The sequence below is a fragment of the Histoplasma capsulatum genome, assembly GCF_000150115.1.
Source record: "Histoplasma capsulatum G186AR genomic scaffold supercont2.1, whole genome shotgun sequence".
In the NCBI taxonomy this organism is placed as follows: domain Eukaryota; kingdom Fungi; phylum Ascomycota; class Eurotiomycetes; order Onygenales; family Ajellomycetaceae; genus Histoplasma; species Histoplasma capsulatum.
The window spans coordinates 170616-198396 of NW_025544801.1; the positions used below are offsets into that span (position 1 = coordinate 170616).

Genomic DNA, 27781 nt, shown 5'->3' on the forward strand with positions numbered 1-27781 from the left:
TAAGGGACATAGGCTTGCAGGTGATTTCGTATGCAGGACCATGCAATGCACATGTACACATCATGCCTCTTTAATCCTTTAGCGGTGTTGTAATTTATAATTATCAAAACCAATCTGTATACCATCAGATGGGTTGCGTATTTCTGTTATCACCATAAGGCTGGAGTCGCACACATAAATTATGAAACTTTATACCCACCGCCAACGTGGTCGCACATGGCTGGGATACCTGTTCGGCCCAACTACATCATTATCGCCATTCCCAGCTGCTTCAATCCTCCCTTCCGCCGCTTCAGCCCTCAAAAGCCGATCAATATTATTTGGCACATTCCCTGAGTCCACCCTCGATTTCGCCCTCCTGTTACTCTTAGCAAACAAGCACTGCCACAGATCGTCGTCAGGAACCAGTTCTCCCTCAGCCGCAGTCCCCGCCATTAAATTGCCCAGCTTCGCATCTTGTATTTCTAGAGAGTTTGCAGCCTCAATGACTGTCTCTATAGGAACATGTCCATTTTCATCTTCATCATCTTCTCCTCCTCTTTCACCAATTCCCAAATTGTGGTTCTGGCTTTTCACACTATGCTGCCTGCGTTTTTGAGCAATGTGAGCCAGCCGCCGCGATACGGAAATATCGTAGATAGATTCCTCGACGGAATCAGATACGAGATACATCCAAACTGTTGTTTCCTGTTTCTGCCCAATACGATGAACACGGGCGATGGCCTGAAGCTCAATTGCAGTATTGATTAATGGCTCGCAAAGAAAAACGTGCGTAGCGTTGATGAGGTTTAGCCCCGAGGAATGAGCTTTCGCATGCAGGAGGAAGCACTCGACCTGTAGCAGAAAGGGATCGAAACATGAGTCAAAATATTAGACATAACATAAAGGAAGCTACCTCTTACAGAAGGATCAGTTTTAAACTGTTCAACCCCGTCAGAACTGTCAATGCTACTATATCCAATTTTGAAGTGCGAAAAAGCACGCCCAAGAATCCCCAGGAAAGGCTTATACTGCGAGAAGACAATTGATTTTGCACCCGGATCGTGTTGTCGTAACCAAATCAAATGGCGACCCAGAGTATCAATTTTTGTTCCGAAGGAACCTTCAATTTCAATATTTCTAATTTCCTTCAACATGCCTGAACTAATGTCGGAATATATCAAGTTCTCCAGAGAATGGCCAGAATCCCGGACGTGTGCTGCAATGGACTTTTCTTCCTGCGCGACAATCTCTGTGGGTTTGTAAGCAATTTGATGGAAATCGCTGCCTTTCAGGCGTATCTTGCACATCGGACAAGTTTTGTGTTGGCGCCACCAGGATCGCAGGCAGTCGCTGCAATATTTGTGACCACATACGGTCAAGACACCTAGTTATTTAAAACAAAATTAGGCAATGCTCGTACACCAAGTGGGATAACCTGGATGGGGTGGCGATTTTTACCGATTTCAAAGGTCGATTGGCATATGACACATAGTCTTCCTGACTCCTCAGCCCCAGAATCATCTCGAAGATGGATAAGATACCTATGTTTAGACTTCAATACTGATATCTTCTCCTGCATTTTGTCCTCCAAATCAAGCATGCTGTCAAAGAGAGCGGCATTAAGCGGTTTGCCTCTACTATCTTCATCGTAAGGCGCGACAGTATCCGAAATCTGCTGTAGTTGCCTATAATACTCCAAACGCCGATTCATGACATTGTGGAAAAGCTGCACTTCCTTCTCCAAATCCAGCGAAGTCTTTGCTTGCTCCGATGACATCTGGCTCGAGTCTTGCAGAATACGATTGACTATACCAAGTTCAGCACGGGCTCGAGTGCTACCCCGGGCTTCCTGCGATTCGAGAGATACCACAAGGCTACGCAATTCTGTAAGAATACCGCGAAGCGATCCGAGCTCATTCGGAGGCTTCAGTCTTTTGCGCGTCTTCATGATGGAGATGTAAACCTTAGGTGATGGGCCCTCTCCGATTTCTGCAAGATCTAACCTATTCCTAACATCATGCTCGATCAGGTGGTTTTTCTGACCCGTGATAGCGTCATGATAGTCGGCGAATAGAACGCGTAACGCTTCCATGTAGACATATACCTCATCCTGATGACGAGTGGAAGATTCGTACTCGTCGCCCTCCAACTTGGCATTATCGTCTTCTTCGTCTACTAGCGGCTCCAAGAGTAGCTTGAGAGCATGTGCGCGCCACTCAATATACTGCCGTGTAAGTTTATTCGTTGCCTCACAAAAGTCTTCAAGCTTGTCTAGAAGTCTTCGACTTTCGATGCCACTGAGATCCAGCCTTGGTGACATTTCAGGGATTTGTACAAGTCTTTTGCTATCAACTTTCGCTTGAAGCTGTTGGATAGATCGACTGGTTCTTTGATCTATCTCGGCTAGCATCTCTTTTCGAATAAGCTTTGCTGCCTCGTAGTTCTCTACCTCGAGCTTTTCCAGAGCGAAAAACTCTTTCGAGTCAGGATCTGTGAGTTCCGCATTAGTTTTGATCTGATAATACGCATTTGCAATGAAAAATTTGCAAATATGTTCGATTTCCAAGGCACTCCGGAGACGACTGCGATAAGCCGCCATCTTGGAATTCATCTCTCCTTTCCCGTCATCAGCATCACCCTCATCATCTGAGGAATTTTGCACACCACTCGGCCATGCGATCTGCTCCTTCTTACGTTCATTTTCAAGCTGAACTCGAGAATCCTTAACATTAGACTCAGCCAACGCCAACGCGGCTTGCCACAGCTCCAAGGCCTCCTTGGGCTGGCCAGCATTCTCCAGCAGCTGGCCGCGGCGAATTTGAGACAAAAGAAGTGAGCGTTCCTCTGTACGGATACGAGCTTCATTCTGGTCAATCATCACCTCCAAAACCTCTGCGACGGAGCGAAGTGGACCGCTACTCGCTCCCAAACCCTTGCGGCCAGCACTAGCTACTTCAGGATGGAGACAAGCCTGGCGAAGCCTTGTTAACCAGCGCCTCATTGCGTCAATGACGTGTTTCGAATTAAGATCCAAATCTGCTGTACGAGGGTCTCCTAATGCGTCGACTCCGCATTCGTCGCACATTTGTTCAAAAAGTTGATGGTAATGTTGTTCTTCCACTGGTGTGAACGGGATAGTTATAACAACGCGCTTCTGAAGAGGTAGGTGTAATTCATCACGTATCATATCCTTATTATGGCGCAGGACAATGCGACCAACAATTTCTTTGAATAGGGGCTTGTGGATCTCGTATAATCGAACCCATGCATCCGACCAATCGCATAATGGGTGAATATGTAGAAATGAAAGTATACCGAGCAAGTCATTCATATCCTTTCGAAGTGGTGTACCTGTTACTGCCCAAGCGTTGCGCCGCGGAATAAGCCTCGCCACCCTCGCCGCATGGCCCGCTTTAGTTTCAATCATTTGAGCTTCATCGATACAAACTCTCCACCAAAATATTTTGACCAGGGGGGATTTCCTTGGAATCGATTTCTTCTCACTGCGTAGTGAACGGTCAGGTGGATCTTCCGCGTAATGAACTTCTCCCTGTAAGATATTGAACGTTGTGAGAACAATGTCACGGGATGCTAGTTTTTGTACCAATTCCTCATCGCTCCCTTTCATGCGATTGATACCCCGATAGTACGTATATCGAAGATGTGGAGCACGAGATGAGATTTCCTGTTTCCATTGTTCAAGGAGAGTAAATGGAGTGATGATCAGGGTGGCACCGGATTCGGTAATGGCAGGCGGTTGCCGAAGTAATGGCAGGCCCTGCTCAGAAGCAGGCCTCCGGTGCAATAAAATCAGAGTGATAATTTCCACGGTCTTGCCAAGTCCCATTTCCTCAGCGAGAATACCGCCTTTCAGTGTCGTAGTACTGCTCCACTCCTTAATCTCGGAGGTCATAACCCAGTAAAGGTGACTGAAATAACAGATATGTCCGTCCGCATCTGTTATCTGAGAGAAAGAGTCGGGAAGAGCAGAGCCCGGAGGAGGTGAAGAACAATCCTGCACTTTACCATCCGGAAGGAGCTTTACACCTTCTCTTTCAAGTAGCCACCTAACTGTTCTCCTCTGGAAAGGGAAAAGCTGACATTGAACCGGTATAGTGCTTAGCGGCAGATCCAAACTTTTGGAAGGGACATGAGCACTCTCGTAAAACTCGCTAGGGCTCCAGATTCTCTTTTCAACGCGCCACTGCCGCCAATCCCGACGGGGGCGTGTGGTTTCGTGACGTTCCTGTGGCGCGCCTGGCAGATATGTTGAAAATGCTTTATTCTGCCAAAAGCCCCTTTTCCCGAGCTTAACTGTATCTTTCCAAAACACCTTTGTTTCAAGAATGAATGAAAGTTCGTTACCCTCAACCTTCCGCAGTGTGGACATTGAAAATACTGTTGGGGGATCTTTGCGCGGCGGAAAGGCTGAAGGCAGCTTCCCCGGGAGGATAGGGTCGTGATTCCATGTGTGGAAATCGAGTGTCTGGTCAAAGATGACATCCGAGCTACTAGTTCCAAGCTGAATCTTATATTTTTTCACAGGAGCATTGGATACGCCAGAGAAATCGTTTAACTTGGATACTGCTAAAATGATAACAGGAATTTTATCCGGAGTGCCATTTTCAAAGACCGAGGGGACAGCACTGGTGCCAAGTGCCGGCGAGGAAAACGTCTAGACAGAGAAAATAAGCGTCAGCTTGCGACAAAGGAGACGAATTCCACAGTCCCTCACTCAAAGGTATTGATCGTCATGCGGCTTCCCTTACTATTGTCAATTCTATGTGCGCCAAAGTCAAATACTCCGGAAACATAGACGAAGGAATGTCCTTATAATTCCATATCTTTGTGTTTAACTTCTGCCGCTTTCTTGGGTGATCTTGACCCGAGTCCGGTTCCTTCGATTTTGAGAAACACCCTTGAAGAATGTCTGGCACGGGGCCTTCATTGCATCGCATGTTAGTTCCCATTCACATAAACCTGAGATCAGCGAATAACCGTACCTGACGCGAAAGCCACATCTTGAAAAATAGACATATCAATATGGTCTCCAGATGAGCCCCGCCTTCAGTCCTGCCCCATCAATTGCAGATGAACTGTCCAAGACGTCTGACAAGAAAGGCAACAAACTAGGACAGCGCTTTTTGGGCGTCACAGCCCCGCACGTGACTGGCGAATACGGAGGTTTCTCCATGCATATAAGCACAGGTGAGCATCCAACACCGTGCTGACCATTCAAGCCTTAACGGGGGGAAGAAACCCAAATTTGGTAGGCATATTCAGTCCGCAAGGTCTCGTTTCGTAGGTGTTAAACTATGGCGAAATAAATAAACCATTCTTGTTGGGTTTCACCATTTGTGCTATTTTCACCCACCGGATAATCATGAGGGTGGGTAAATTTGATAGTTATATACCCTCTCTCTCGCACTATCTTCTAGGGATGAAAGAAATGGTTCTTGGTTACTTCCAGCCTAGAAATGTAGAATTATATTCGCCATGGTTCGCCAAATGTTTGGAAAAACCATCTGCGTTCGGCTATTTGGGCCCGGCAACTTCGGCAATGGAGAAGTGTTGCCGATCATTGAATTAAATTTTTATCAATCTCATATGTATGTGTACATGTACAGTACGACTATCACTGATATCAGACATGAGACTTCCCCCCCCCCCAATCCCCGGATCTCCTGAAATGCTTACATCGTTCGTTTGATGAGTTCTAATGTTGACGGAAATTATTGGTATCGTAACAGCAAAGTGTGAGGGATGAAATAAGCGTGGTGTCTGGGCTAACAGCCCGAGGGCTATTTTCGTCGTTAATACTCCCCATGTCCAAAAAAATATGTCTTAAGTCAAAGTCTACAACAAAGCCCCTCAGATAGAAGTTCTCCCGTTAAAATCTAGGAAGCTTCCCTAAAGTTCATGACGTGGTGAGTTTAGCAAGCTTAGTTCCCGATATCCCGGAACTGGCTAAATCGATGAACTTTCTCTGCACTGGTTTGGTTCTCCTTCTGAAACCACCTTATGAGCCAGAACTCCCAAACGCTCCATGTCTGGATGAATAGAGTTCCTGGAAAACATGAGTCAAATAAGAATTATATATACGAGGCTGCGATTTGGATTACCGAAGACTTCTCGTTTTGGTTCTCCACGACTTTTATCTACATTCGCAAGTCCTCGTCTCGCTGGCGAAGAGCCCGACTTTTACGGAGTAGGTGGTTTCCATCGTGTTGCGCTTGGAGACACCTTTGATGATGGCAGATACCGTATCCTAAGGAAGCTCGGCTACGGACAGTATTCCACAGTGTGGCTTGCTAGAGATTCCAAGTACGCCGTTTATTCTTGTGCTTTTGCATGATACAACACATGCTCATCCAGACTACAGGCATCAGAGATATGTGGCTCTTAAAATACCGAGAGCCGATTGTTACGGTGGCCCTGAGCGAGTTCTCCTCTCGAAGATCACAGAAACCTGCGCAAGAAGCAAACACGAGGGCCGACATTTCATCTTGCCCATCCTGCATCAATTCAAACATGCGGGCCCAAATGGGGTGCATGTTTGCTTCGTCTTTGATGTTCTTGGACATCATCTGTATTTCCAATGCTCAAAGTATGAGGACGGACGACTTCCTGTGCGATCCGTAAAACTAATCGCACGTCAGCTTCTCCTTGGGCTTGACTTCCTTCACACAGAGTGTGGTGTTATCCATACCGGTACGGTAAACTATATATTGATATATATATTAAATTAACCCATTTTTTTTGTGGAGCCACGGGGACTAACATCTCTCCAACTCATGAGTAGACATACACCCGAAGAATATCCTTTTAGGACTGGAAAACCCACACGCAGCAATTTCACGGCATCTATCGGAGGTCTCTCCACGGACAGATACTCGGTCTGGTGAAGTATTACCGCTTCGGGAAGTCATGAAAATTCCGCCAATTTCTGAAATCAAGGAACCTCACATTAGGATAATTGACTTTGGCGTAGGTGAGGAAGTTACAGTATTTTTCTGATTTCTTGATTTTATATCTGTCCCTCTCAATATTCCCGCGAGGAAGCTAATTTTCAAAATAGCTACGTGCAGACACGAACATCACTCACATAAAATTCAACCACCAGCCTTACGAGCACCGGAAGTGACAATAGGAGCCCCTTGGGACGCAGGAGTGGACATATGGAGCGTCGGATGTCTTGTTAGCAAACCTCTTCTTTCTCTATACATAAACCCGTTTACGACTTAACCATGACAATGATCATTTTTGCAATAGATCGTGGAGTTTATGCAGGGAATAGTGCTTTTCTCAGGGCAAGAATCAAAACATGGAGACTGGACAGCTGATGACGACCGATTAGCAAAGACGATTGAGGTCCTCGGCGCATTTCCTGCTGAACTTCTCAAGAAGGGAAACCGTACAAGAGAATTCTTTAATGAACATGGTACACATACCCAGTTCTGGGGGGCTATCATGCCAGTTCTATGTATTGATGCAACTTTTGCTACAGGGACTCTTCGAAGAATTGCGAATTTGAATCCCACCACTCTCGAAAGTATTATCGACGGACCAGAATCCCCTTTCTTAAAACCAGACGACATGCCTCATGCGGAGGTACCAATTTTTATCGATTTTCTTAAGGGGATGCTTGCAATTAATCCCGATCATCGACGGTCAGCAGCTGAGTTACTGAGACATGGTTGGTTGAAGCAGTGATGTTCCTTAAGGTATGGGGGAGCATGTAATAATGGGCTGTGGCCCAAGGCGGGGATTCTCTGCTCATTTTTGGAGTTAGTGAGTGCGGAAATAAATTTGTGACTTGTTATCTCACAAAACGCCCTGCTGGGATCTCGAGGAGAATGAACTGACGTTATCATAAAACTATGCTCTATAATTACACTGAGTCTTCATGGAATTCATGTTGCTAACTTGAAGCATTATACAACTCGTCCCACACACTGCATCTCGCGTCCACATCCTTGGAATCTATGGTTTCTAATACCTTTCTGTCTTCATCGCCTGTTCCTGTTCTTGCACCACCGCCAAACACCCCGAGTTGAGGAACTTTCTCCCATCCCGGCCCCTTATTTGGATTCTTGGCAAAATTCGCCCAAGCCTCCTGCATCCCCTTTCCAACTTCTATCTGGAACTTCGTGGCCCCTTCTTGAGGATACGTTCCAAAAATCGAATAGACTTCCAATCCATGATATGCTCCGCCTCCTTCGGCTAGCTCAGTGTTTGGAAAGCTCGCGTTAAAATAGTACCGCCATACATCAATTCCCGCGGCTGCGCTGTCATCTGTGTCTAACCTCGCTGGGCACTGGAAGGAAAAGTCAGTAAGGATGGCGGAGAGACGATGGGATTCATCGCTGATTCCTGGGGAACCAATAGGGTATGTATTCAGGATGTTTTGAATAGTCTTTTCAGGAACGCCCAGTAAATATCCACGGAGGAATCCCTCAGTGTCATTCATGCCTGCTGCGAAGGGAAGAGCTTCGTCAGCGTTGCTTCCCATCAACACCGGTACACGCGCAATAAGTGATTTTTGATCGGCCGAATCGAGACGCCTTTTGCGAGGAGAGTCTGCCCAGGTGACGCCACCATCAGGTGTCGGTCCAAATACTAGCTGTTGCCGTTCGATGATTTCTTTCAACTCCAAGGCAGGAACTGCGCGAACACATTCGAGAGCGTCATTTGAGGAAGAGCATCTAGTCACGTCCAGGAGCTTTTTCCATGCGACAGCGGGGTCAGGGTCGAGAGCCCTTATCGTGGACTGGCCAGATTGCATAATTGCAGCGCGGAAGGGAACAGGTTCAGGAGGAGCGGTAATTAGACCATCGACGCTCCCTCCTCCTGCGCTTTCTCCGAAAATTGTTATTTTCTCTGGATCCCCGCCGAAGGCTGCGATATTACGTCGAACCCAATCCAGGGCGAACCGTTGATCCAGTAATCTGGAACTCATATAATTAGATTTCAACTTTCTATTTCTTGACGAATTTGAAACTCACCCCAAGTTCTTCTCCGCTGCTGGTAGCTCAGGGGATCCAGGGAACCCAAATAGATTTGTCCGATAGTTGATAGTTACCACCACAACATCTTGATTAGCAGCCAAGCTGGAGCCGTCGTAGAGGTGCAAAGAGCCAGACCCAAAAAGGTAAGAGCCTCCATGTATCCAGACCATCACGGTCTTGGGGCTTCTGTATGAGGACGCTGGAGCAAAAACATTGAGATTTAGACAATCTTCGCTCTCTCCAGCGGGAGGCGGAGGCGTGTTGAACCACCTGATTGACTCGTTGCGCACTGCTTCCGGGTAATTGAACTGCTGGAGACAAGCGGGCTTGTATTTGGAGGCGTCATACGTCCTTCTCCATGGCGTGACTGGCTGTGGAGCCTTAAATCGAACAGGAGGTGCAGCAAAGGGAATACCGAGGAATTTATTGACGGAGCGACTGGAAGATGGAAGACAGGCGACAGTCCCCGCAATAGCCCCGGAGTCTATGGTAACCGTAGGTCGACTTTTCGGGTTATGGCAAGGAGTTGAGCTGGCAGTGAGCGCGTAGAGAAATGTAGTAAGAAGTAGGACGGAAAAATACATGGCGTTTGTTTTGGATTTTGATAATTAACTGAGGGCTTGGAGGAGCGCAGCCATGCCCCAAGAGAGATACATTTATATATATATATATATATATTGCGAGCCCTTTATATGTGAGGCCATAAGGTCTCAATCGAGCTGGAAATCTGTCGAGAATTTTACCCTAAACGAGTCAATCCTCTGCGTGGGACTCCTCTTTTCTTGGAGAAAACTTCAGCTCAACTTCAAGCCCGAACAAACTTTCACATCCTCTTTGAGGCATCGGAGAGCTGAATCAAGTACATGCTAGCCCTCTGCATAGAGCGATCCTTATGCGCCCGATTCGGAAGGGATCGCATGGCTTAGGTCCGCTTGTTCTTGTGGATCCGCGTATCTTGAGGAGAGAATCCGCCTCGGCTGAGATGCACTGGTATATCAGCAGCGTGTGCCAAACAGTCCAGCCTGTCACTTGTGAGACGCTGTGTCGTGGTTGATTTAACGTCTTGACAGCCAAGCTCCTGCTGATATCTGTTTTCCAGCATTTGCTCCGACTTGAGTTGGTGAGTTACTCAATTATTAATTCCCAGGCGGCGGTCTGCAAACAAAGCTGTCGTGAAACCTGGATTGCCATACTAGCCAATGGCATCAGAAACCGCTTCCTCGCGGGACATCCTGGCTACACAGATGATGTAACAGCGCATACGTGCTTCGAGGCTGTAACATTGCATTGCCACACCATTCTCTCCACAGCTCGATGGATGTGTGGGGGCAGGTAGTATTGTGAGATAAAGCCGAGTTCTGTATTTAAGTTACCTTCACTGATCCGCTGGATAAACAGATCTCCAAGTCTAAAAAACATATGAAAGTCTGGCAGCCTAGTGTAAGGCTTTTTGGAATTCCTAGAGAACCATAACTAGCGATCTCAAAGTCATGATTTCTCGGGCTGCTTCTTTTTCGTGACCGTAAGACTTCCCTTTCAACAGTCAACGAAATGGAGTTTGTTTTAGGCAAACAAGGACACACAATCTTGTTTGGTCCACTGCCATTCCAGGGATTTTCTTCCCGTGTCTTCTCATTCCGAGAGTTCGAATGTTATTTCATTTCTACCTAGGGATGTGCTGTATCGCATCGACATCTTTTGACGACGTCAGCCCAGATGGCGCAACGCGCTTAGCGTTGCTGGTTTTCAGGTAGGACCATGATCAGCCACCCGTAGCTGGCAAGGGCTTCCCTAACAACAGGAAATAAACAATATCAGATATCAGCACCCCACACCAGTGAATGAACTAGCAATATTTGGATGTAAGCCCATCAATCACTTGCTCGGTACCGGCATCTGTATTCTTCCAGCCTATCCATATCCTCCTTGTTACCTTGGGTTCCCATTAACGTAATAAGATCCTGCAGCGTAACAATACTTGCAGTTGGGACGCCGAATTCTTGTCTAATCTGACCCATAGCACTCATCCTCGGCTCGTCGTCGGTTTCAACATCTTTCGGCCCGGGCATTTTCTCCTGTCGGTCAAGCGCAACTACAAAGCCCACCACTTTGCCGCCTTCTTTATCCACTAACTTTAACGTCTCTCGCATCGCAGTACCGGCGGTGATCACGTCGTCTATGACAAGAACGTTCTTCCCCTTTAACGGGGATCCCACGATGCTCCCACCTTCTCCGTGATCCTTGGCTTCCTTCCGGTTGTAGCTGTAGGAGACTGAGGACCATGTCGCCGGGTCCATACGGTGAAGTTCAAGTAGCGTTGCGCACGCGAGAGGGATTCCTTTGTAAGCAGGCCTTAGGAATTCTCCAATCAGTAATCTTACGGCTTCTGCGATCGGTATCAAAAGATTTATGTGCTTGCTTACCCGAAGATTACATCGGGCTTCAGAATAGAAGGATTGGAGGCGAGGTAGGAAACGATAGTGTTAGCGTAGGCGGTAGAAATAGCGGAAAGGAGTGACGATGTATGAAAGAGGCCCGCATTGAAGAAGTAAGGCGACTCTAAAGCGCTGTATATATCAGCAATCGGCAACTCATGCGTATCAATCATGCGGAGAGTAAAAGTATATACAGACTTCGCCCGGATTTAAGGGTGAAAACCCCGAATTTCAGCACATTGGCGGAGAGACAGGACTCGAGGAAAGTCGTTTTATACGCAGGAAGGGGAGAGCTTGTGGACTGTGCCGAATACATTGTAGCAATTCCCGCTGGGTCCTCCGACTTGTTAGATTAATGTTAAATTCAAGTTCATATCATCAGCGCAAAAAAACGAGGGGAGAGGGGTGTTGGTGACTAAGCAGATCTGATAAAGTCAACCTGGGCGACTTCCAACAATCTTTTTGTAAGATATGAATTTTCCATTTTGATGACTCTGGGAAACATTCATCTGCATGGGAGTGGAGTGGATCGCCAGTATTAGAGCAACCGGGTCACATCACGGAGGGCATTTCCATCCGAGGATTCCTCAAACTTGCACGGAGAGGTTTGCGGCTAGAGGGTGATTGCAACTCTTCTTCCACTTGGAAGAAGAACGAATGGCTGAACACGAGTAATTGTCTATCGAAAACTCTCAAGTTTATATAAAGCTTCAATCGAGTCAACCACATCGTAAGGTTTACTCGAAGCACATCTGAAAAACCAAAGATTGAAAAGGAGCGGATTGGAATCCTAGTGAGTATTCAGTTGATATCGACACCTACAGAGTAAACTGCTAAATTTTCGTCAGACCCAAAATGGGAGCTCCTGCGACTTGAAGTCAACACCTGAACATGGGGCCCGCCGTTGCGCTTTGATGAAGACTAACTAGGTCTTAACTAAACACCGGGTCCAAGTCAGCTACTATTCTTAAATTTTCTAGCTAAGAGTCAATGGTCGTTTGGCTCTACATAGTAAACTAAGCACACCTATTGCCCAGACGTCACAACTCCACTAAATCAACCCCTGGCAAACGCTGGGGTAAACAAACTGCCTAAGTTTCAGTTTCTGCCAGCAAAAGTTTAGCGCTTCGCAAAGAAACAGAACCCGCGCCAGACGTCAAGTGCCAGCCTGATTGGCCCAAGCAGTCAAACTGGTCAGGGCATGGATGGGGGACGTGCTGTAGCAAGAAAAAGCAATTATGGACACAACATTTCATTTCGTTCGGGGACAGGCGCGGGGAGTTCCTTCTGTGGATTCTCTCAATCCTACTCTTGTTGATGACACCAGCAGTTTTATTTTATTTTCGTCATCCTACTCAATATGGCATTTAATGGATTTTCGACGACCTTTAAGAAGTGTATGCATTTCCAAACACCGCTTAAAACTAGCACGTTTTTGCTGACTGCCTGAGAATGATGCCAGATCTCGACGTTGTTGGGTATCACCATGTTTTGATGTTTCTTTTGCTTGTTCCAATTGTATTTCTATGTATGTTTCGTCGCCCTTCCTCTTTCGTCCCTGTTTGTATCTGTATGGAGCGAAATATTGATTTTCTTTCCAGCGGTTCTTGTCGCAGGCTGCTCGAACTCTGCTCTCATCAACGTTTATTTAATATCGTTATCATACGCTACGAATATCACCTCTTCGCCGCTTCAGGATGAACACCCAGCAAAGCTTAATCCAAATATGCCAGGGATATTCGCAAATTTAACAACTGGAGCGCGAAATAATGCAGATTCGTTTGAGATCAGGACAGGATATCTGAGCCATTGCTTGAAGCAAGCCTCAGGGCTCTGGGTTTGTGCTCGAGACATACAGCCGCTAGCAAAAGTCATCAGTGACCAAAAAAAATCAAATATCGACCCGTTAAATCTGATATATATGTCCAAGGCCTTCAAGGATCGGATGGTTTTCAGCGGCCTAATGTAGGAGTCGCCCATATTCACTTTCATCGCATGCGCTCTCCAAGAGCGGCCATCCCATGCGTCGATAATTCCTCGTGGAGAATTCACTAATTTGTCAACATAGATTTGCATCTATTCCGTTTCTATTTGTCTGTTTCCTGCTTCTCGCAACCTTTCCCACCTGGCAGGATGAAGTTGATTCGAATGGCAGCGAAGTTCAGGTCAAACCATTTCCCTCAAAGGTGGTGTCTCGTGTCACGACTGTTTTAGTGGTGCTTGCTTCCTTGTTAGCCTTTGTATCTATATTTTGGCAGCATATATCGAGCTCGGCAAGTGTTACCATGAATGAGGAGCTCTATTATGGCGTCGTCAGATCTCACAGCGGAGTAGTTGCTATGATACTTGGCTGGGGTGGAGTTTTTGCTGCTTTTCTTGTTGTCTTAGGGTTGGTTGTCATGCTTGTGAGCTTAGACCTTGTAATAAAGCTTAGCGATTAGCGATTTGGCGTGATTTTATCTCTTGTTTACGCCGTTTCTTTTCGTTTAGTCAAATCTTTTAAGTCAATATATGAGTTATGCTGGGACAACTAGTCTGGGAATTTTTAAGCTAGATGGACTCTGAGAATGCAATGTTTCAAGCTATGACCTAACAATCTATTCAAGAATATGATGATGAATAAGTAGAAATGCTCTCGTTCGCATGCAACTTGTTGAACAAAGGGTATATACTGCGAACTGCAAGAGCCAGTATTGTCAACAAAACAATGAAGACAGTCACAGCCGCTTTCATTCCTGGCGCCAGATCCCTGGTCCAAATGACTGAAAGTAGTATTACCAGCGATAGAACGATAAAAACTACAGTCGCCGTTGGTTTTCCATGGCTCTTTAAAAATTCTGCAATGCGATCCTGGTTCAATGCAATCAGAATAAAAGGGATGGATATTGCCCCGGATATGCTGACTGCTAAGTATGTTAGATACGTAAAGGACGATAGGTTGTAAAAGGCACAGGAAATTTTGCATACACATGTATCTCAAGACGTAATCCATTGGGAGCTTATCTCCTTTATTCCAAGGGAAAGAATCGATATTAATGGCGAAAAACGCAGCCATAAACGATAACGGAAGCTGAATCTCTCGATTAATTTTTAGATCGGGTTTAAAGCGCGGCAGAGGATTCCTCACAAATATAATAGTGACCACGGTGAAAACTAGCACTGTTCTGCCTTGCCGTATGGATTCATCTGCTTGCTGGCGGGCAAGGTCCGCATTCTCCAGACCCCGCTCGGTAAGGTCCTTGGTTGCTCTTGCTTGCTGCGAGGCATTTTCGGCCTGTTTACGTGCGGACAATGCTTCAGAGACATTGTTTTGTTTTTGCTTCAAGTCGAGAAGATTATAGAGCTACAAAATATTAACAGGGGGATATCATTTAGTCTGCTTTCATGCACTTACGGCTTTGGAAGTCTGGTTCGCGAGCCGTTGCATTTTTTCAACCCGATATAGATGGCCCTCAAGAACTGGAAACCGTACTGGTGAGGAATGGTCATCACTCGGATTTGCATTTTTAGGTTTCTTGTGCTCCACCAAATATTTGGAAAACTCCTCTATAGGTATTGTCTGGTCGCTTAGGATCATGTGTAAAATTCCAAGTTCGTCGATGATGTCTTTGATTTCGACAAGCAATTTTGTTTCAGCGCTGATGCTGAAGACCTCTGAGCTGGGCGTTATCCGCAGGCTTGATCGAGCCAGTCTATTTGCAAAGTCCTCAAAACATTGCGTTTCTTGGTCAATCTAGTTATTTCCGCAAGTTAGTTTGGACCACACTCTCAGAAGGGGTGAAAAACCCACCACAGCACCAATAGATCGTTCGAAGAAGTCAAAAAACTGATACTCATCCGGGACCTGATACTCATCAAATAAACATATACAAAAGCCGGTAATGAGCTGCGCTAGATCGTGAGCTGATCTGAGAGGGTCACGCGTTTTCAACCCAATGTGGCTGAGTATCATTTGGTGAACGTTCAAGGGGTCGCGTTTGAGCAATGCCAAACGCTTCTTTTCGATAGAGGACCCGCCGTTGCTACTGGCCGGAGATCGGTGATGCCGTTCCTCGTTGATTACTGATGCCCTCCATCGTTCTGTTCTAATATGCGAGTCCTTTCTGCTAAACCCCGATTTCGGTTTTTTCCCTGTCACCCAGCCAAGCATAAATCCCGATTCATTCTTGTTTTTATCCTTCATCTTACCATGGCTAAAGTGGTCATGCCCCTGTCCACGACCGTGAAATTGTGAACGATTAGCTCTGGTATCAGTATCCTGAAACGGCGGAATGTCCAAGATGGCTGGATCAACTGGTGAGGTTTCGAAACCAATGCCGGCGGCTGGTGGGGATTGACCAGACCAGACATCCCATCGCTGTGGAAAACAGCTTATAACAGTATCTGAAATTTGGTCAGCCCGTTGAACAAAATCCAAATGAAGACATCAGGTAAGTGGAGGTAGGCAATTACTGTCGTTCAGTATCCAGAGCCACAACTGATCTACCATGAAAATCTTAGGCTCTGCAGAATTCTTTAACGTGTATCGATAGACTACCTGGCCGCGGTCTCTTGCAGCAGTATCTGTGAGATGGGCATAGAAATATTGATCAAGCGTTCTTCTTAGGTGAAGTGGTGAATCTGTAGGGCTCAGTGGAGACAAATACCCTTTCACGAGATGCTCGTCGAAGGGTATAGCAGGTTTCGTGCCTTCAGATTTAGTTCTATTGGCTGTTGCATCTGCCGGTTGGCCGTCATCCCCAGGTATATCAAAAGCAATTCCACCTCCGGTGCCTCCGGGCACAGCATTAGCAGGGACGTCGTCTCCCTCAATTTTATAACCATCAGTCACAGGGAGAGCAGTATTTTGGTTCGCGGCAGAATCATCCTCGGCGTGGAGGTCCAGAGTCGCATCTGCCTTTCCTGGCTGGCCAATATGTGTCGAAATATCCCTAGCTTTTCGGCCGGGGGAATTCGAATTTTCAGCTACAGAATTTTGCGAATGGTTTTTTGCAATATTAGTGCTCGGGGATGGTAACGGTTCGGCGACCTGGGGGCTTGCTGTATTCCTTGCTGGGATATCGGTGCCTGGTCGGGCTAAATCTTCCACATGGAAAGAATTTCGCGTATCATTGCTTGTTCTATTGATTGGCGGCATTTTCGGATATCCTGTCTTGTCTTCTTCTATTTTGTCTGCCGGTGTCGACTCCATAGGTTCTTTATTTTCATCACGCACATTTCCATCACCAGAATCGATATTTTGAAACTCATATTCCTTGCCAAGCTTTGTTCGCTCTGCCTCAAGTGCGTCCTTTTCTGCGGGTTGACCTTCATCCTTAGCACTTGTTGTGCCCCCGCCTTTTTCTAGGTCGTCTTCATGGTCTGATGATTTTCGTGGTGGCTTAACAATGTGACCCGACTTTTGGAGAATTTTACTTCCGAGAGTACGAATAGTTGACAGTATATCCATCCCCCCGTGAAAAATGTTCCGAGAGTGAGAAGGCTCCTTGGTGTCTTCTGAACTGGAGCAACTGGAGCTGTATTGGCTATCTACAACGGTCTTAACTGACCTTTTATTGACTCCCCGGTCTCCTGGTCGCGCGCGGGAAATGCTTACTCTCGCCCCGGGTCTGATTCTACCATGACGAAATTGCGATACTTTTGAATGTTGTCGTTCACCGTCGTGTACAGCTCCTTCCCTCCTAATCTTCTCGTTTGTTAAAAATGCAGCCATTCGTTCGTAGCCAGCATGGGTTTCGAAGTGGAGAAACGGAACCTGCCAGGGACTTAGTAGATGGGTTCAAGAGCTGCAGCAATCATCTGGCTTACGAATAGCATGAGTTGATCTGCTTGGTCGTTTCCCAGAAACAAATCAGGGGACTATAATTCAGATATTACTAACTGTAGTAAACGGCAAATATAAAAGAGTAATGTTATATATACCTTGATTGTTCGACACAATGGCCTCATATAAGATGAAAGAGTAGAGGAAGCTCTATATCGTTGGCCAATCCCATTAGCCAGAGCTAGTTTCGATTTCGATTCTTCGCTTAGTACTATCGCGCCTGACTCCCTTTCACCAAAATGTCGGCTAACTAGAATCTGTTGATTATTAGTGTCTTGGGTCTTAGTTTTAGACAACTAGGAACGATGAATACTATACCTCAACCCATTCAATCTACAAAATAGTTAGCATGTAGTATTGCGCTTGCCCAAGGTAAATGCACTTACATTGTTTGCGGGTAGGTGATACCACCTAAAGCTTGCTTGCTTGTCCATCTTACTTTTTTTTGCGGAATTCATAATTGCTTCCGGGCCTTTGCCGTAAAGCATGTCATAAACCGACGCTGTCTTCTCGATCCTCTTCTCCGTTCCTTCAAGAAAAAAGTCAATAATAGTGCCTTGAAATCCCTGGCAAGAATTGAATTTGTCGGTCTCCTCAGTTGGAAGAGATGGAACCGTATAATGAATTTCCGGTTTCTCCCTGCCCCTTTCAATTGGCGGGCCATGCAATACCCTATCCGATCGAAGCAATTCAAGCATATGATCGCTCGTTGCTAATTTGTCCACTGTTTCGCCATTATCATCACGTAAATATTTATTGGCGCCATTATCTAGCAAGAATTCAGTGATCTCCAAATCGTCGTGCATCACGGCACTGAACAATGGCGTGTGCCCATCCGGAGTTAATGCGTCAATATTGGCTTTGTTTTCGAGGAGGGCCATGGCAACACCGGCGTGTCCATTTAGAAGGGCCTGGTGAAATGCTGTATATCCAGTTTCATCATTGTGCGATTCGACATCGGCGTTGAATCGCAATAAAAGGTTGACAAGGGCTAGACTTCCTAACTCCGCCGCAATATATAAAGGCTTGCTTCCGTTATGACTGGCACTTTCCGCGTTGGAACCGGCCTTGAGCAGAAGTTCTGCCAGCAACTCATGATCGTTTACCACCGCTAGGTGAAGAGCTGTGAGTCCATCGCCGTTTACAGCTCTCAGATCAACACCATTGTCTAGAAGGCGCAGCAGCTCGTCTTCGTTGCCTTCACTCACGACCTCAAGAACTCGTAGACTCTCAGAATCGAACTCGTGTTGCACATCATACTCGTTCAGGGGTTCGTCTGTCAGTTTAAAATGAGTATTTTCCTGGTCACTATGAAAAGCATTGGAAGGGCTATCCATATTGAAAGTAACATCCTCTCCTTGATTTCGCTCTCTGATGGAGGAGTCTTTCGAGAGTTCTCATATTCTCGAATGGAGCTTTCATTTTTACATTTTGCAGCACTAGCACATCAGGCTAGCAGGCTCAGGTTAACAGCCCGACCAGCGAGCGAACCAGCCATTGCAGCTTGCGGCAAGTGGGCAGGATCCTTCGGGCTTCATGGTCATTGGTCATATCCGCATTTTCAATATTTTGGCGACAGGAGAATTCTGTCTGATCTGGCGGGCTGAAGCGTGCTCATTTCTGCTGATTCGAGGGGAATATCTTCTGCAGCAAGGCTCGTGCTCCATTTAAAAGCGATGCCACGTCTCTTCTGGCCCTAACTTGATTAGTTAAAGCATCCTTGTTTGTGTAGGTAACTAACGTTAACTAGTAAAAGAACTATACGAGAGAACCGAGACCATCCTTGTACCTGACACTGCGATTGGAGGATGTCTTGTTGGTGTTTTTCCCCCACATTCTGCTGCTCATTGTCGCTGTTTCTTGAATTGTCGTAATTCAACGAGTAGCGACCAATTTTTTAGACCAATACAGCATCAATATATCCTCCAATAACCAGACAGGCTGAACTTTTTGTCCGCCCTTCCACATTTCAGCCCACAGGCAGATGGAGAAACCCACATTATGTTGATATCCGGGTTCGGGATCGGAGGGAAGGGAAAATATATTTTGTCCAGCGATGAGAATGGGAGGCTTAGCCCCATACAGAATGTTCGCGGGGATGTCCTAAATATCGAGTTTCTTGAGCAGAAACTGGGTCAACTCCTTCGCTATATCTACCCGATCAAACTGCTCTTTTTTGCCTCTTATATTGCGGAGGATAGCTCCGGCACGATAGGATACCGGCCCATGCTCCAGAAGCCCCTGACTTGAGAATGACGATCAGCCTCGCAGCTGTCCAGCGCAGCACTAGAATTTTTAACCGCTCTGCAACTACTGACAAAGTATGTCACCTCATCCACGAGGCTGGAGAAAGGGAGCGGATGTTATTCGGTTCCCTGAAGGCTTTATCTTGTGCTCCCATCCCGGGTGACAACGCTCCCACTGGTCTCAGAACCAGCCCTCCCTTTACCCCGGGGCTTTTTCCACGAAAGCGCCCAGGTTCCCGTTGCTGGTGGCTAAGTACTGTTCAAGCGGCATGTCGAGATGTCAATATATCTGTCGTTGTGGCATAAACGAGAGACACATTGGTAGTATCGCATTCTTTTCAACACACAATTAATATTCGGACAGTATGGTCAGTTATTGCACAATCATCAAGAGTACATGCCAACCACTTGGAGAGCGGCTTATCCACGACCCGGAAACTACGGGAAATAAACCGTCCGTGGAAACCAGCTTTGGCTGCTAGAGAACTCATTTGTGAGTATGGGGATTCCCTGGCTATTTATCCCCCCTCACGATAATCCGATCGTGCACGTAGCCTCATCGCAGCCAACTTCGGCCGGGAATCATCCCAGCCAATATGCAGAGGAACACTTTGACCTACAGCAGGAGGACTGACTGGCAACATCTCTATCTTGTTTCATCAACAGTTCCGTGGCAGGGTAATTGAAGCATATGGCCACAATGGAACCGGGAAGGCAATTCCTACGCAAACACAAGAGAAGACTGGCCGCTTCAAAATCCTTGGACCCAACGGCTCCACAGTCGCAGGAGCATTCGAAGAGGTGCAGGGAGGAATTTTATATGTAGATGTGGGCACTGATGATTTCGCTGATTCTGAAATACGCGACCTGCTACCGAGTATGCCTGAAACCATGAGGAACCGGAGCTCTTTGCTCGCTATATCGCGAAGTATTTCGAGAATATTATCAAGCCAATGAAGCACAGCTCAGCCATGATTGTATATTTATTTTCTGTTCCCGCCAACTTTATTTCCTTATGTTAGATAGGTATTGATTAAATGAAGGATAAATTCTATGAAACAGGTTCATATAGTTGAGCGTTGGTACAGATCGAAGCAAAAGTGTCCGTAGATGCGACATGGTTGAACCAGTGACGTTGAAACCAGCCAGGAGAAAATTACCACTATGACATCTGCCCCTCACCACAACAATCCACGTCAAACATCAAGCGCAGCACCTCTTGTTCTACAATACATTCGAATTCTCACCCCAATTCCAGATACCCTCGTACAGGGCGACCAGTCTTCCGTTGTAATCACATACTCCAGCAAAAGAAGATAAACACAAATGGCTGAAGCAGCCGCTGTTTACCCCCCACTTGAAGCCAGGCCGCTCAAGAACACCATCTGCCTTTTCGATGTCGACAAGACATTGACGCCAGCGAGAGGGGTGAGCCTTTGCGCCTTTTCCCCTTCGATTCTGTCTTCACTTGATTTCTACTCCATTTCGTTATGTGGGGAAGTTTCTTCTAGCATACCAATGACTGACATATTTCGCGCTCTGTGTATTATCCAGACAGTCGCCCCCGAGATGCTGCAGCTGCTCTCACAATTGAGACATAAATGCGCCATCGGATTTGTGAGCTACGGCCATCCCCAAAGCATACTACAACACATCCTAACTGCATTGTAAACTTCCCAGGTCGGCGGATCCAACCTGCCCAAGCAGCAAGAGCAACTAGGTTCCGCCACGGTTGATGTTACCACCCTCTTCGACTTTTGCTTCGCGGAAAACGGCCTCACGGCGTATCGCCTAGGCAAGCCCATGGCCTCCAACAGCTTCATCCAGTGGCTGGGCGAAGAAAAGTATCAGAACCTCGTAGACTATTGCCTGCGGTATATTTCCAGCGTGAAGCTTCCAAAGAAGAGAGGGACATTTGTGGAATACAGAAACGGAATGGTCAATATTAGTCCTGTGGGGAGAAGTGCGAGCACTGAGGAAAGAGATGAATTCGAGGCGTATGTGTGTCCGTCCTAATTGCGGGGAGTGAAGGGCACTCACCTTGTTCGCCCTTCCCACCCCCCACCCCCCTGGTGAAAACGGCCTTTTATATTTTCTTATTTTGGACTAATAAGGTTGACCAGGTATGACAAAATACACAACATCCGCAAGACCCTGGTGGAGTCCTTGAGAAAGGAATTTGCCGATTACGGCCTCACGTAAGTTTTTGCGCACTTCATCTAGCTTAGACCTCTAATCCACTCTCCTAACATCTCCTTCTATATATAGCTTCTCAATCGGTGGCCAAATCTCGTTCGACGTGTTCCCCACTGGCTGGGACAAAACATACTGCCTCCAACACGTTGAGGCAGAGAAAAACATCAGCGGTGTCGAGTACACCACGATCCACTTCTTCGGTGATAAGTGCTTCGAGGGGGGGAATGATTATGAAATTTACGTAGACCCCAGGACGATTGGGCACGAAGTCACGGACCCGGACGACACGATGAAACAGCTAAGGGAGATCTTTGGGCTATAAAAGAACAGAGACCAGGGGTTCACCAGTTGAGGTGTGTGCAGGGAAGAGGGAGGGGAAAGGGCATTTATGCAAAAGATCAAATAGAGGCACGTTTTTACTAGATCAGCTACACAAAGACGATGACTATTTAGCGAGAATGTTGGCCCAGCTTCCTCCATGCTCTTGATGTGATGTTCCGTTGTCTTACCTGGAAGGGGAGAGGGCGGGAGAGGGCGGGAGAACATAGTGTACGACCTGATTTGTTTTGCAGCATTTTAGATATGACACTCTGGGGAGCACTGGGATTTCTCATTTCAATATCAAAGCCACAGGAACATAGAATCGCAGAAGAAAGTCATGCATAGATTGAGATACTTATGCTTCATGGTACCTCCTAACTCTGTCTTATATTTTCCTGACCGATTGCTACGAATATCAGGAACTAAGCCCAGAGAACAGCAGAGTTCGGAAGACCAAAGAAACATCGTCCCATCTACTAGTAGTCTCAGGAGATGCGACAGCTTCAAACCTATTGCATCCACGTTGTTGCCATTGTGGTCTATCAAGAAAGAAAGTCCCCCGGCCGAGTTTTTTTCCGGGCCGAAAACTCCTCAAGCGTCGGCTTCCAAGGTTTCTTCGGCGGAAACTACGACAATAAAACTCTCCAGCCTGCATCATCATCATCTTCCACCCTCTTCACCGATTTCCTTTGCATCCTAGATCACTCTGGTGAGATACGCAACCCACACAGCCTACACGCCCCGGTTTCCTGCACCATGAATACGGCTCCAGGCCGAAGCCACAGCTAATAAACGCTTTCCCGGCTACGCCCATATCGACAAGTCTACCATGGCAAACTCGAAGCAGGTCGTCAAACTCCCCCGATTCCTCGTCCAGCCCATAACGTGGAATGCATCTTCCTCCATTGGAAACCCACAAGCTGTGACGGTTGCATCGTCTCCTGGCCTTTCTCTGCACCTATTTGCCCCAAAACAGAAACCACTCAAAGTCCCCAACCGGCCATTACACACTTCACCAGCGATTCCGCGACACTCCCGATCCTCCCCCCTTTCCTCTCGCTCATATCTTACCTCCATCGCCAGGACACCCCCCTCCTCGACAAATATTCCCAGCGATGTCAACTCCGCTTCAATAAGACATAATGGCGTGTACGTGGCGGTATTCAAACCTGCCCGCCGCGCATTCCACAGTACACCCGCCAACTGTCGGGATCACCATTTCGACACGCTCAAAATTGTCCAGCGACTCAAAGGCGAGGGCTTTAGCGAGGAGCAGGCAGTGGCATTGATGAGGGTGCTGAATGATGTGATCGAAGAGTCCATTCAGAATTTGACACGCACTATGGTTCTGAGAGAGGGTGCGGCCCCCCCAACTCTCCATTTTGCCAAATCCCCCCTTTGAAGATGTCCTCCTAGGACCGCTAATCCTAACCCCACTATGAATCTTCAAATAGATTCCGAGCGATCCACTTATACCCAAAAAGTCGACTTCGCCAAACTCCGCTCCGAACTGTTAAACTCCGACTCCACCGAATCGCAGTTAACCCGCGCCTCCCACGACCGCATCGCGGGGGACATCCAAAAACTGAACTCACGCCTCCGTGACGAAATAGGGCGCACACAGGCCTCTGTGAGACTAGATTTGAACCTGGAAAAAGGCAGGATCCGCGAAGAGGCAAACGGACAGGAGATGAGAATCAAGGAGACGGAAACGAGAATCGAGCAAGAAGTTGCCGGCCTTCGCGAGAGGGTGGAGGCGGTTAAGTTTTCGACTCTGCAATGGTTGATGTATGTTCCCTTCTCACGTTCCTTTGTTTCATTTATTCTTTTAATCATCGCGGCTTTGCTGACTTGGGATTCCTTTTGGTTCTTCCAGGGGTGTCTGCACGGGTACAGCTGCTCTGATTCTTGGTGCTTGGCGCCTGTTGATGTGAGGTGTATATTATTACGTCTTTTTGTGAAGGCGAGTTGGGGATTTCTAGCACCCCGACTGTGTGGGAGAAATGCAATACTATTTCTCCCTTTCCGACATTCCCCATTACAGCAAAAGATAGACTTAGACACATACTTCACGACTGATATTTTCTTTTGTCCACTCGAATGATGTATACTATGAACCCAAAACCATGACAAATTCAATGGCTAATCAAATGTCAACGCAAATATTCATTTTACACACCAAATATACCCCTGCCTTTACTTTGGATAAATGCAGGATAACATACTTTCTCACAGGAGAAGAATAGCTTTAAAATCACAATGTTTCCCCGTGGCCATCATCACTAGAATCACTGCTAATAACAATCACATCAGCATTACCATTTTCGCAAGGAGCTTGAACTCCTGCCATTGACCTCGCGGCCAAACTTTGAACTAATCCCCTCTGCCGCACCTCCTTCTTCCCGTCTGCCAAGATCGTGCACACTCGTTGCCCAACAGACTCAGCGCGTATTACTTCACCGTGCTCCTGCAGAAACATCTCAATCGCAACCAGCGGAACACCATGCCTCATTCCCGTCCGATCGTCCCAAGACGAATGCAACCCGATCAAACTCCCATCCGCTGTATTTAACAGCGGCGCGCCGGAGTGGCCCCAATACGTCCAGGCATCATGCTTCAACGTGCCGATTTCCGAATTATCACACGGGTCTGCGCCAGGGACCATCCCCTTAAACGCGCCGCGCGATACCTCTACAAGACCGTAATCGGTTTTCCGGTCCGTTGCAGACTCCAGATCCTCACTGCCAGGCTGGCCGATACATATGATCGGCGTATGCACGGCAGGTTTGCAATCGGCAAGGGCCACAAACGGAAACGAAGCATCGGCATCGTGATCATGATCAATACGATTGTTATTATTTCTACTGTTCGGGCCAATTCCTGCACTGGCGCCACCTGACTCAATGGCGATGATCTTCAAAAGCGCAAGATCCCGCTTCGCGTCCCAAGCGCGACATTCGGCCTGCACGGCTCGTCCGTCATAGAAGAACAGCCAACGGGTTTTGGGAGAGGCGAGATATTCTTCCTCCGTTTCACCGAAGCAGTGCGCGCAGGTTAGCACCCAGCCAGCTGGGTGTATGCAGACCGCGCTTCCGGCCTCGTGCTGGGCGAAGATCAGGCTAGCCTCAAGCGCAGTGCGGAGGTGTTGGCCCGATACTGAGGCGCGGGTGTGTGGGGTGTCGTTGGAGAGGCGGAGTTGTTTTTCACGGAAGAGTTTGCATTCTGCCGGTGAAAGGTTTGGCAGTTTTGAGCCTCGGAGGATGGTGATTATTGGGTGTTCAGGTGCTGGTGGTGCATCTAAAGGAGGCCTGAGAGAGGAAGGTTGAGATATAGATTCCTGTTGCTTTGCCGCGGACCTTAGGATTCGCCTTGTATCATTCGACATACTTGACTATGTGTTGATAAAGAGCAGTTTCTAACATATTACTTTATCCTGCAATGCAGCTCCAGGGCTTCAAATGCTGGTGCGCAATTGTGATGCTTATTCGTCCTCGTATACGGAGTAGATGGGCCAGCAAATCTCCTCCACAGGCAGCAGCCATATCACATGATAGAAGTCAACACGATTTCATTGCTCGCTGTCTTCGTGGGATGTCATTCAACATGTTTATAACCGAATATAACAACAACCACATAAGAAAAATAGATCAATTATATTGAGAATTATTTATTCTTGTTGGCAATCCCTAATTTTCCTTTGTCAGAATAGTACTAGTGGTACTAAGTATATACTGATAAACTGATTAACTGATGACTGTATAGTAGAGATAACTATGATTGTGGGAGCTGTTTCTGATGATTCTGAAGCAATCTTGCACTTTGCAGTGCTTAAGATAAAGGAGATGACCCCCATTTTTGTGGAGTCTTAGCTATGCTTCTTATTGACAAGAAGTGGCCCCCAGATAAAAGTGTGGAGGCCACGCATTTTGAAAAGGTCACCTTGCCCTTGCGTGGTGATGCAGGTGTAATGCAGCTCTGATATGGCCCATCCTCGGCGCCGGCTGAGACCCTTTTCTCCCCAACCTCCGATCCAGTTCCTGCTTTCGTTTCCCTCCTCACTGCTACAGCAGACAGGTTCTTCCACTTCTGCTTTGCAATATATCGCTTCTAACATGGATGTCCGGCGTCAATTTCCTACTGTACACTGGATCTGGGGAGGAGGGATTTCATCTGTGTATGAGGTCCATCCTCTCATCGTCGTCAAGGTCCCAAAGCCTGGCGAATTTGAGAGAGAGCAATTCCAAAGGGAACTTAAGATCTATGAGGCCTTTTCGCAGCACCCGCCGTGTCCCTCTGTGGTGCAGTGTTTTCACTACACAAACAATGGCATCTTTCTAGAATATATGAGGGGTGAGACTCTATTTCAGTTCGCATGTATGTAATAGGTACTGACAGTGTCAGTAGATGTCTGCCTTTCTTACAGGATACAATGCAATCACGTTCGGGATCAGCAAACTATGGTGGTTACTAAAGTCGCAAAGTTGGAGCCTCTCTCTCTGCGCAAGGAGTGGATGAATGACCTTGCTCAAGCTGTTGCTTTCCTTGAATCACTCAACCTTGCCCATGGCGATCTACGACCTGAGAATATCCTACTTGATTGTGACCGGCTGAAACTATCCGATTTTGATTGTACTGTAGAAATTGGGACATATTTTGAAGCTTGCATACCCCCATATGGAAGAGTACTGAACAGTAATGAGACAGATCAAGGATCATCTGGATCTGCGGGCTTCTTAGGTCCTCGAACAGAGCAGTTTGCCCTTGGTTCCTTGTACTATCTCATAAATTATGGCTTTGAGGTTTACGGAGATCGATGCCTTGCCGAGGATCCTAAGGAGCATGGACGTAAGACTGTTGACTTACTCCAGAAAATGGAGTTTCCGAAGCTAGATGGTGACCCACCGATTGACAATATCATCAACAAATGTTGGCACAACAAGTATTCCACTGTCGCGGAATTGGCTGCAGACACCCAGATGCTCCTTAGAGGAGAAATCAAGGGGGAAGTAATCGCCGAAACGATCGCCATCACCCGATGGCGCACGGATATAAGCAGTATAATTCGTGGGTTATGGTGCAGCCTCGGGGATTGGCTGCCGTTTTCACGACGGAGCACCAAAGATGATGAAAACAACACCGAAGATATCGATGGCAGAGAACGCAATAATGACAGCGATTGCAACGTGGACGAAGATCACTTGGCAGAGGATTTGGCTTCGAAGAAGGCGTTCTGTCAGGACTTGGAGAAGCGTGGACTTCTTCATTTGCTTTCTTCGGGTGAACCTGAACAACTTGGTTTCACTTTCGACTGGTACAGGTACACGTCCTCAGTTGCGAAAGAGCAAGCACAATTTTGAGCCGCGGGTCTGCATAGGGGAATAAAGATTATCTGGGGCCGCTAGGTTATGGGAAGAACTTTGCAACCGAAGTCAGACTTATGGCTCACTCTGAGCTCGATCTGTTCCACGGATTCGTTGTCACCATCCTCTAGTTGTTAGATGGATGCACTTGTGTGCTTTTCCTACAGAACTGTTCGCTGCTTCCGCTCCATCTACGTTCCTCAAGCAACACTTCAATCTCAAAAGCCACTTCTCCCATCCAAAAAAGCATGGCCCGGAGTAAGTGAAAAAAATGGTCAATCACCCGATTTTTGTCCACCCAGTTTGGTGGAGCCTTCAACCATACCCATGCTTGTTTTGAGGGGATGCAGGTACAGCTGGAAAAACCAAAATGAAGGTGCTGTGATGAATCTGACTGCGCGTCCTGATC

The 27781-nt window shown here is 47.0% G+C and overlaps 11 protein-coding genes across 11 annotated transcripts; 6 read left to right on the top strand and 5 right to left on the bottom strand.

Annotated features, from left to right (window-relative positions):
- Positions 1–189: 189 nt before the first annotated feature.
- Positions 190–5058, bottom strand: HCBG_00007 (ATP-dependent DNA helicase; the record flags this gene model as incomplete). Its single annotated transcript, XM_045427057.1, has 6 exons — positions 190–834; positions 903–1366; positions 1441–1991; positions 2118–4657; positions 4752–4924; positions 4986–5058. 6 exons carry the CDS (start codon positions 5017–5019, stop codon positions 190–192), a joined length of 4407 nt encoding a protein of 1468 aa, XP_045291032.1.
- A 1000-nt stretch (positions 5059–6058) lies between these two features.
- Positions 6059–7695, top strand: HCBG_00008 (serine kinase; the record flags this gene model as incomplete). The annotated part of the gene is made up of 4 exons (XM_045427058.1): positions 6059–6306; positions 6365–6693; positions 7061–7179; positions 7255–7695. The coding sequence occupies 4 exons, from the start codon at positions 6059–6061 to the stop codon at positions 7693–7695; spliced, it is 1137 nt and encodes a 378-aa protein (XP_045291033.1).
- Positions 7696–7826: 131 nt separating this feature from the next.
- On the bottom strand, positions 7827–9574 carry HCBG_00009 (carboxylesterase; the record flags this gene model as incomplete). Its single annotated transcript, XM_045427059.1, has 2 exons — positions 7827–8930; positions 8988–9574. 2 exons carry the CDS (start codon positions 9572–9574, stop codon positions 7904–7906), a joined length of 1614 nt encoding a protein of 537 aa, XP_045291034.1.
- A 1287-nt stretch (positions 9575–10861) lies between these two features.
- HCBG_00010 (orotidine-5'-monophosphate pyrophosphorylase) lies at positions 10862–11741 on the bottom strand (the record flags this gene model as incomplete). Its single annotated transcript, XM_045427060.1, has 3 exons — positions 10862–11342; positions 11414–11549; positions 11624–11741. 3 exons carry the CDS (start codon positions 11739–11741, stop codon positions 10862–10864), a joined length of 735 nt encoding a protein of 244 aa, XP_045291035.1.
- Positions 11742–12785: 1044 nt separating this feature from the next.
- On the top strand, positions 12786–13948 carry HCBG_00011 (uncharacterized protein; the record flags this gene model as incomplete). The annotated part of the gene is made up of 4 exons (XM_045427061.1): positions 12786–12822; positions 12888–12953; positions 13027–13390; positions 13494–13948. The coding sequence occupies 4 exons, from the start codon at positions 12786–12788 to the stop codon at positions 13864–13866; spliced, it is 840 nt and encodes a 279-aa protein (XP_045291036.1).
- HCBG_00012 (serine/threonine-protein kinase ripk4) lies at positions 13909–18877 on the bottom strand (the record flags this gene model as incomplete). The annotated part of the gene is made up of 9 exons (XM_045427062.1): positions 13909–14328; positions 14393–14495; positions 14553–14768; positions 14820–15158; positions 15216–15635; positions 15912–16941; positions 17022–17106; positions 17348–17399; positions 17636–18877. The coding sequence occupies 9 exons, from the start codon at positions 18584–18586 to the stop codon at positions 14027–14029; spliced, it is 3498 nt and encodes a 1165-aa protein (XP_045291037.1).
- A 624-nt stretch (positions 18878–19501) lies between these two features.
- HCBG_00013 (uncharacterized protein) lies at positions 19502–20452 on the top strand (the record flags this gene model as incomplete). The annotated part of the gene is made up of 2 exons (XM_045427063.1): positions 19502–19774; positions 20162–20452. The coding sequence occupies 2 exons, from the start codon at positions 19502–19504 to the stop codon at positions 20450–20452; spliced, it is 564 nt and encodes a 187-aa protein (XP_045291038.1).
- Positions 20453–20699: 247 nt separating this feature from the next.
- On the top strand, positions 20700–22022 carry HCBG_00014 (phosphomannomutase; the record flags this gene model as incomplete). The annotated part of the gene is made up of 5 exons (XM_045427064.1): positions 20700–20923; positions 21050–21112; positions 21176–21492; positions 21619–21693; positions 21764–22022. 5 exons carry the CDS (start codon positions 20822–20824, stop codon positions 22011–22013), a joined length of 807 nt encoding a protein of 268 aa, XP_045291039.1.
- Positions 22023–22689: 667 nt separating this feature from the next.
- On the top strand, positions 22690–23946 carry HCBG_00015 (DUF1640 domain-containing protein; the record flags this gene model as incomplete). The annotated part of the gene is made up of 3 exons (XM_045427065.1): positions 22690–23370; positions 23467–23800; positions 23889–23946. The coding sequence occupies 3 exons, from the start codon at positions 22842–22844 to the stop codon at positions 23944–23946; spliced, it is 921 nt and encodes a 306-aa protein (XP_045291040.1).
- Positions 23947–24266: 320 nt separating this feature from the next.
- HCBG_00016 (AT hook domain-containing protein family protein) lies at positions 24267–25397 on the bottom strand (the record flags this gene model as incomplete). Its single annotated transcript, XM_045427066.1, has 1 exon — positions 24267–25397. The coding sequence occupies one exon, from the start codon at positions 25395–25397 to the stop codon at positions 24267–24269; it is 1131 nt and encodes a 376-aa protein (XP_045291041.1).
- Positions 25398–26124: 727 nt separating this feature from the next.
- Positions 26125–27369, top strand: HCBG_00017 (protein kinase; the record flags this gene model as incomplete). Its single annotated transcript, XM_045427067.1, has 2 exons — positions 26125–26386; positions 26417–27369. 2 exons carry the CDS (start codon positions 26125–26127, stop codon positions 27367–27369), a joined length of 1215 nt encoding a protein of 404 aa, XP_045291042.1.
- Positions 27370–27781: the final 412 nt, after the last annotated feature.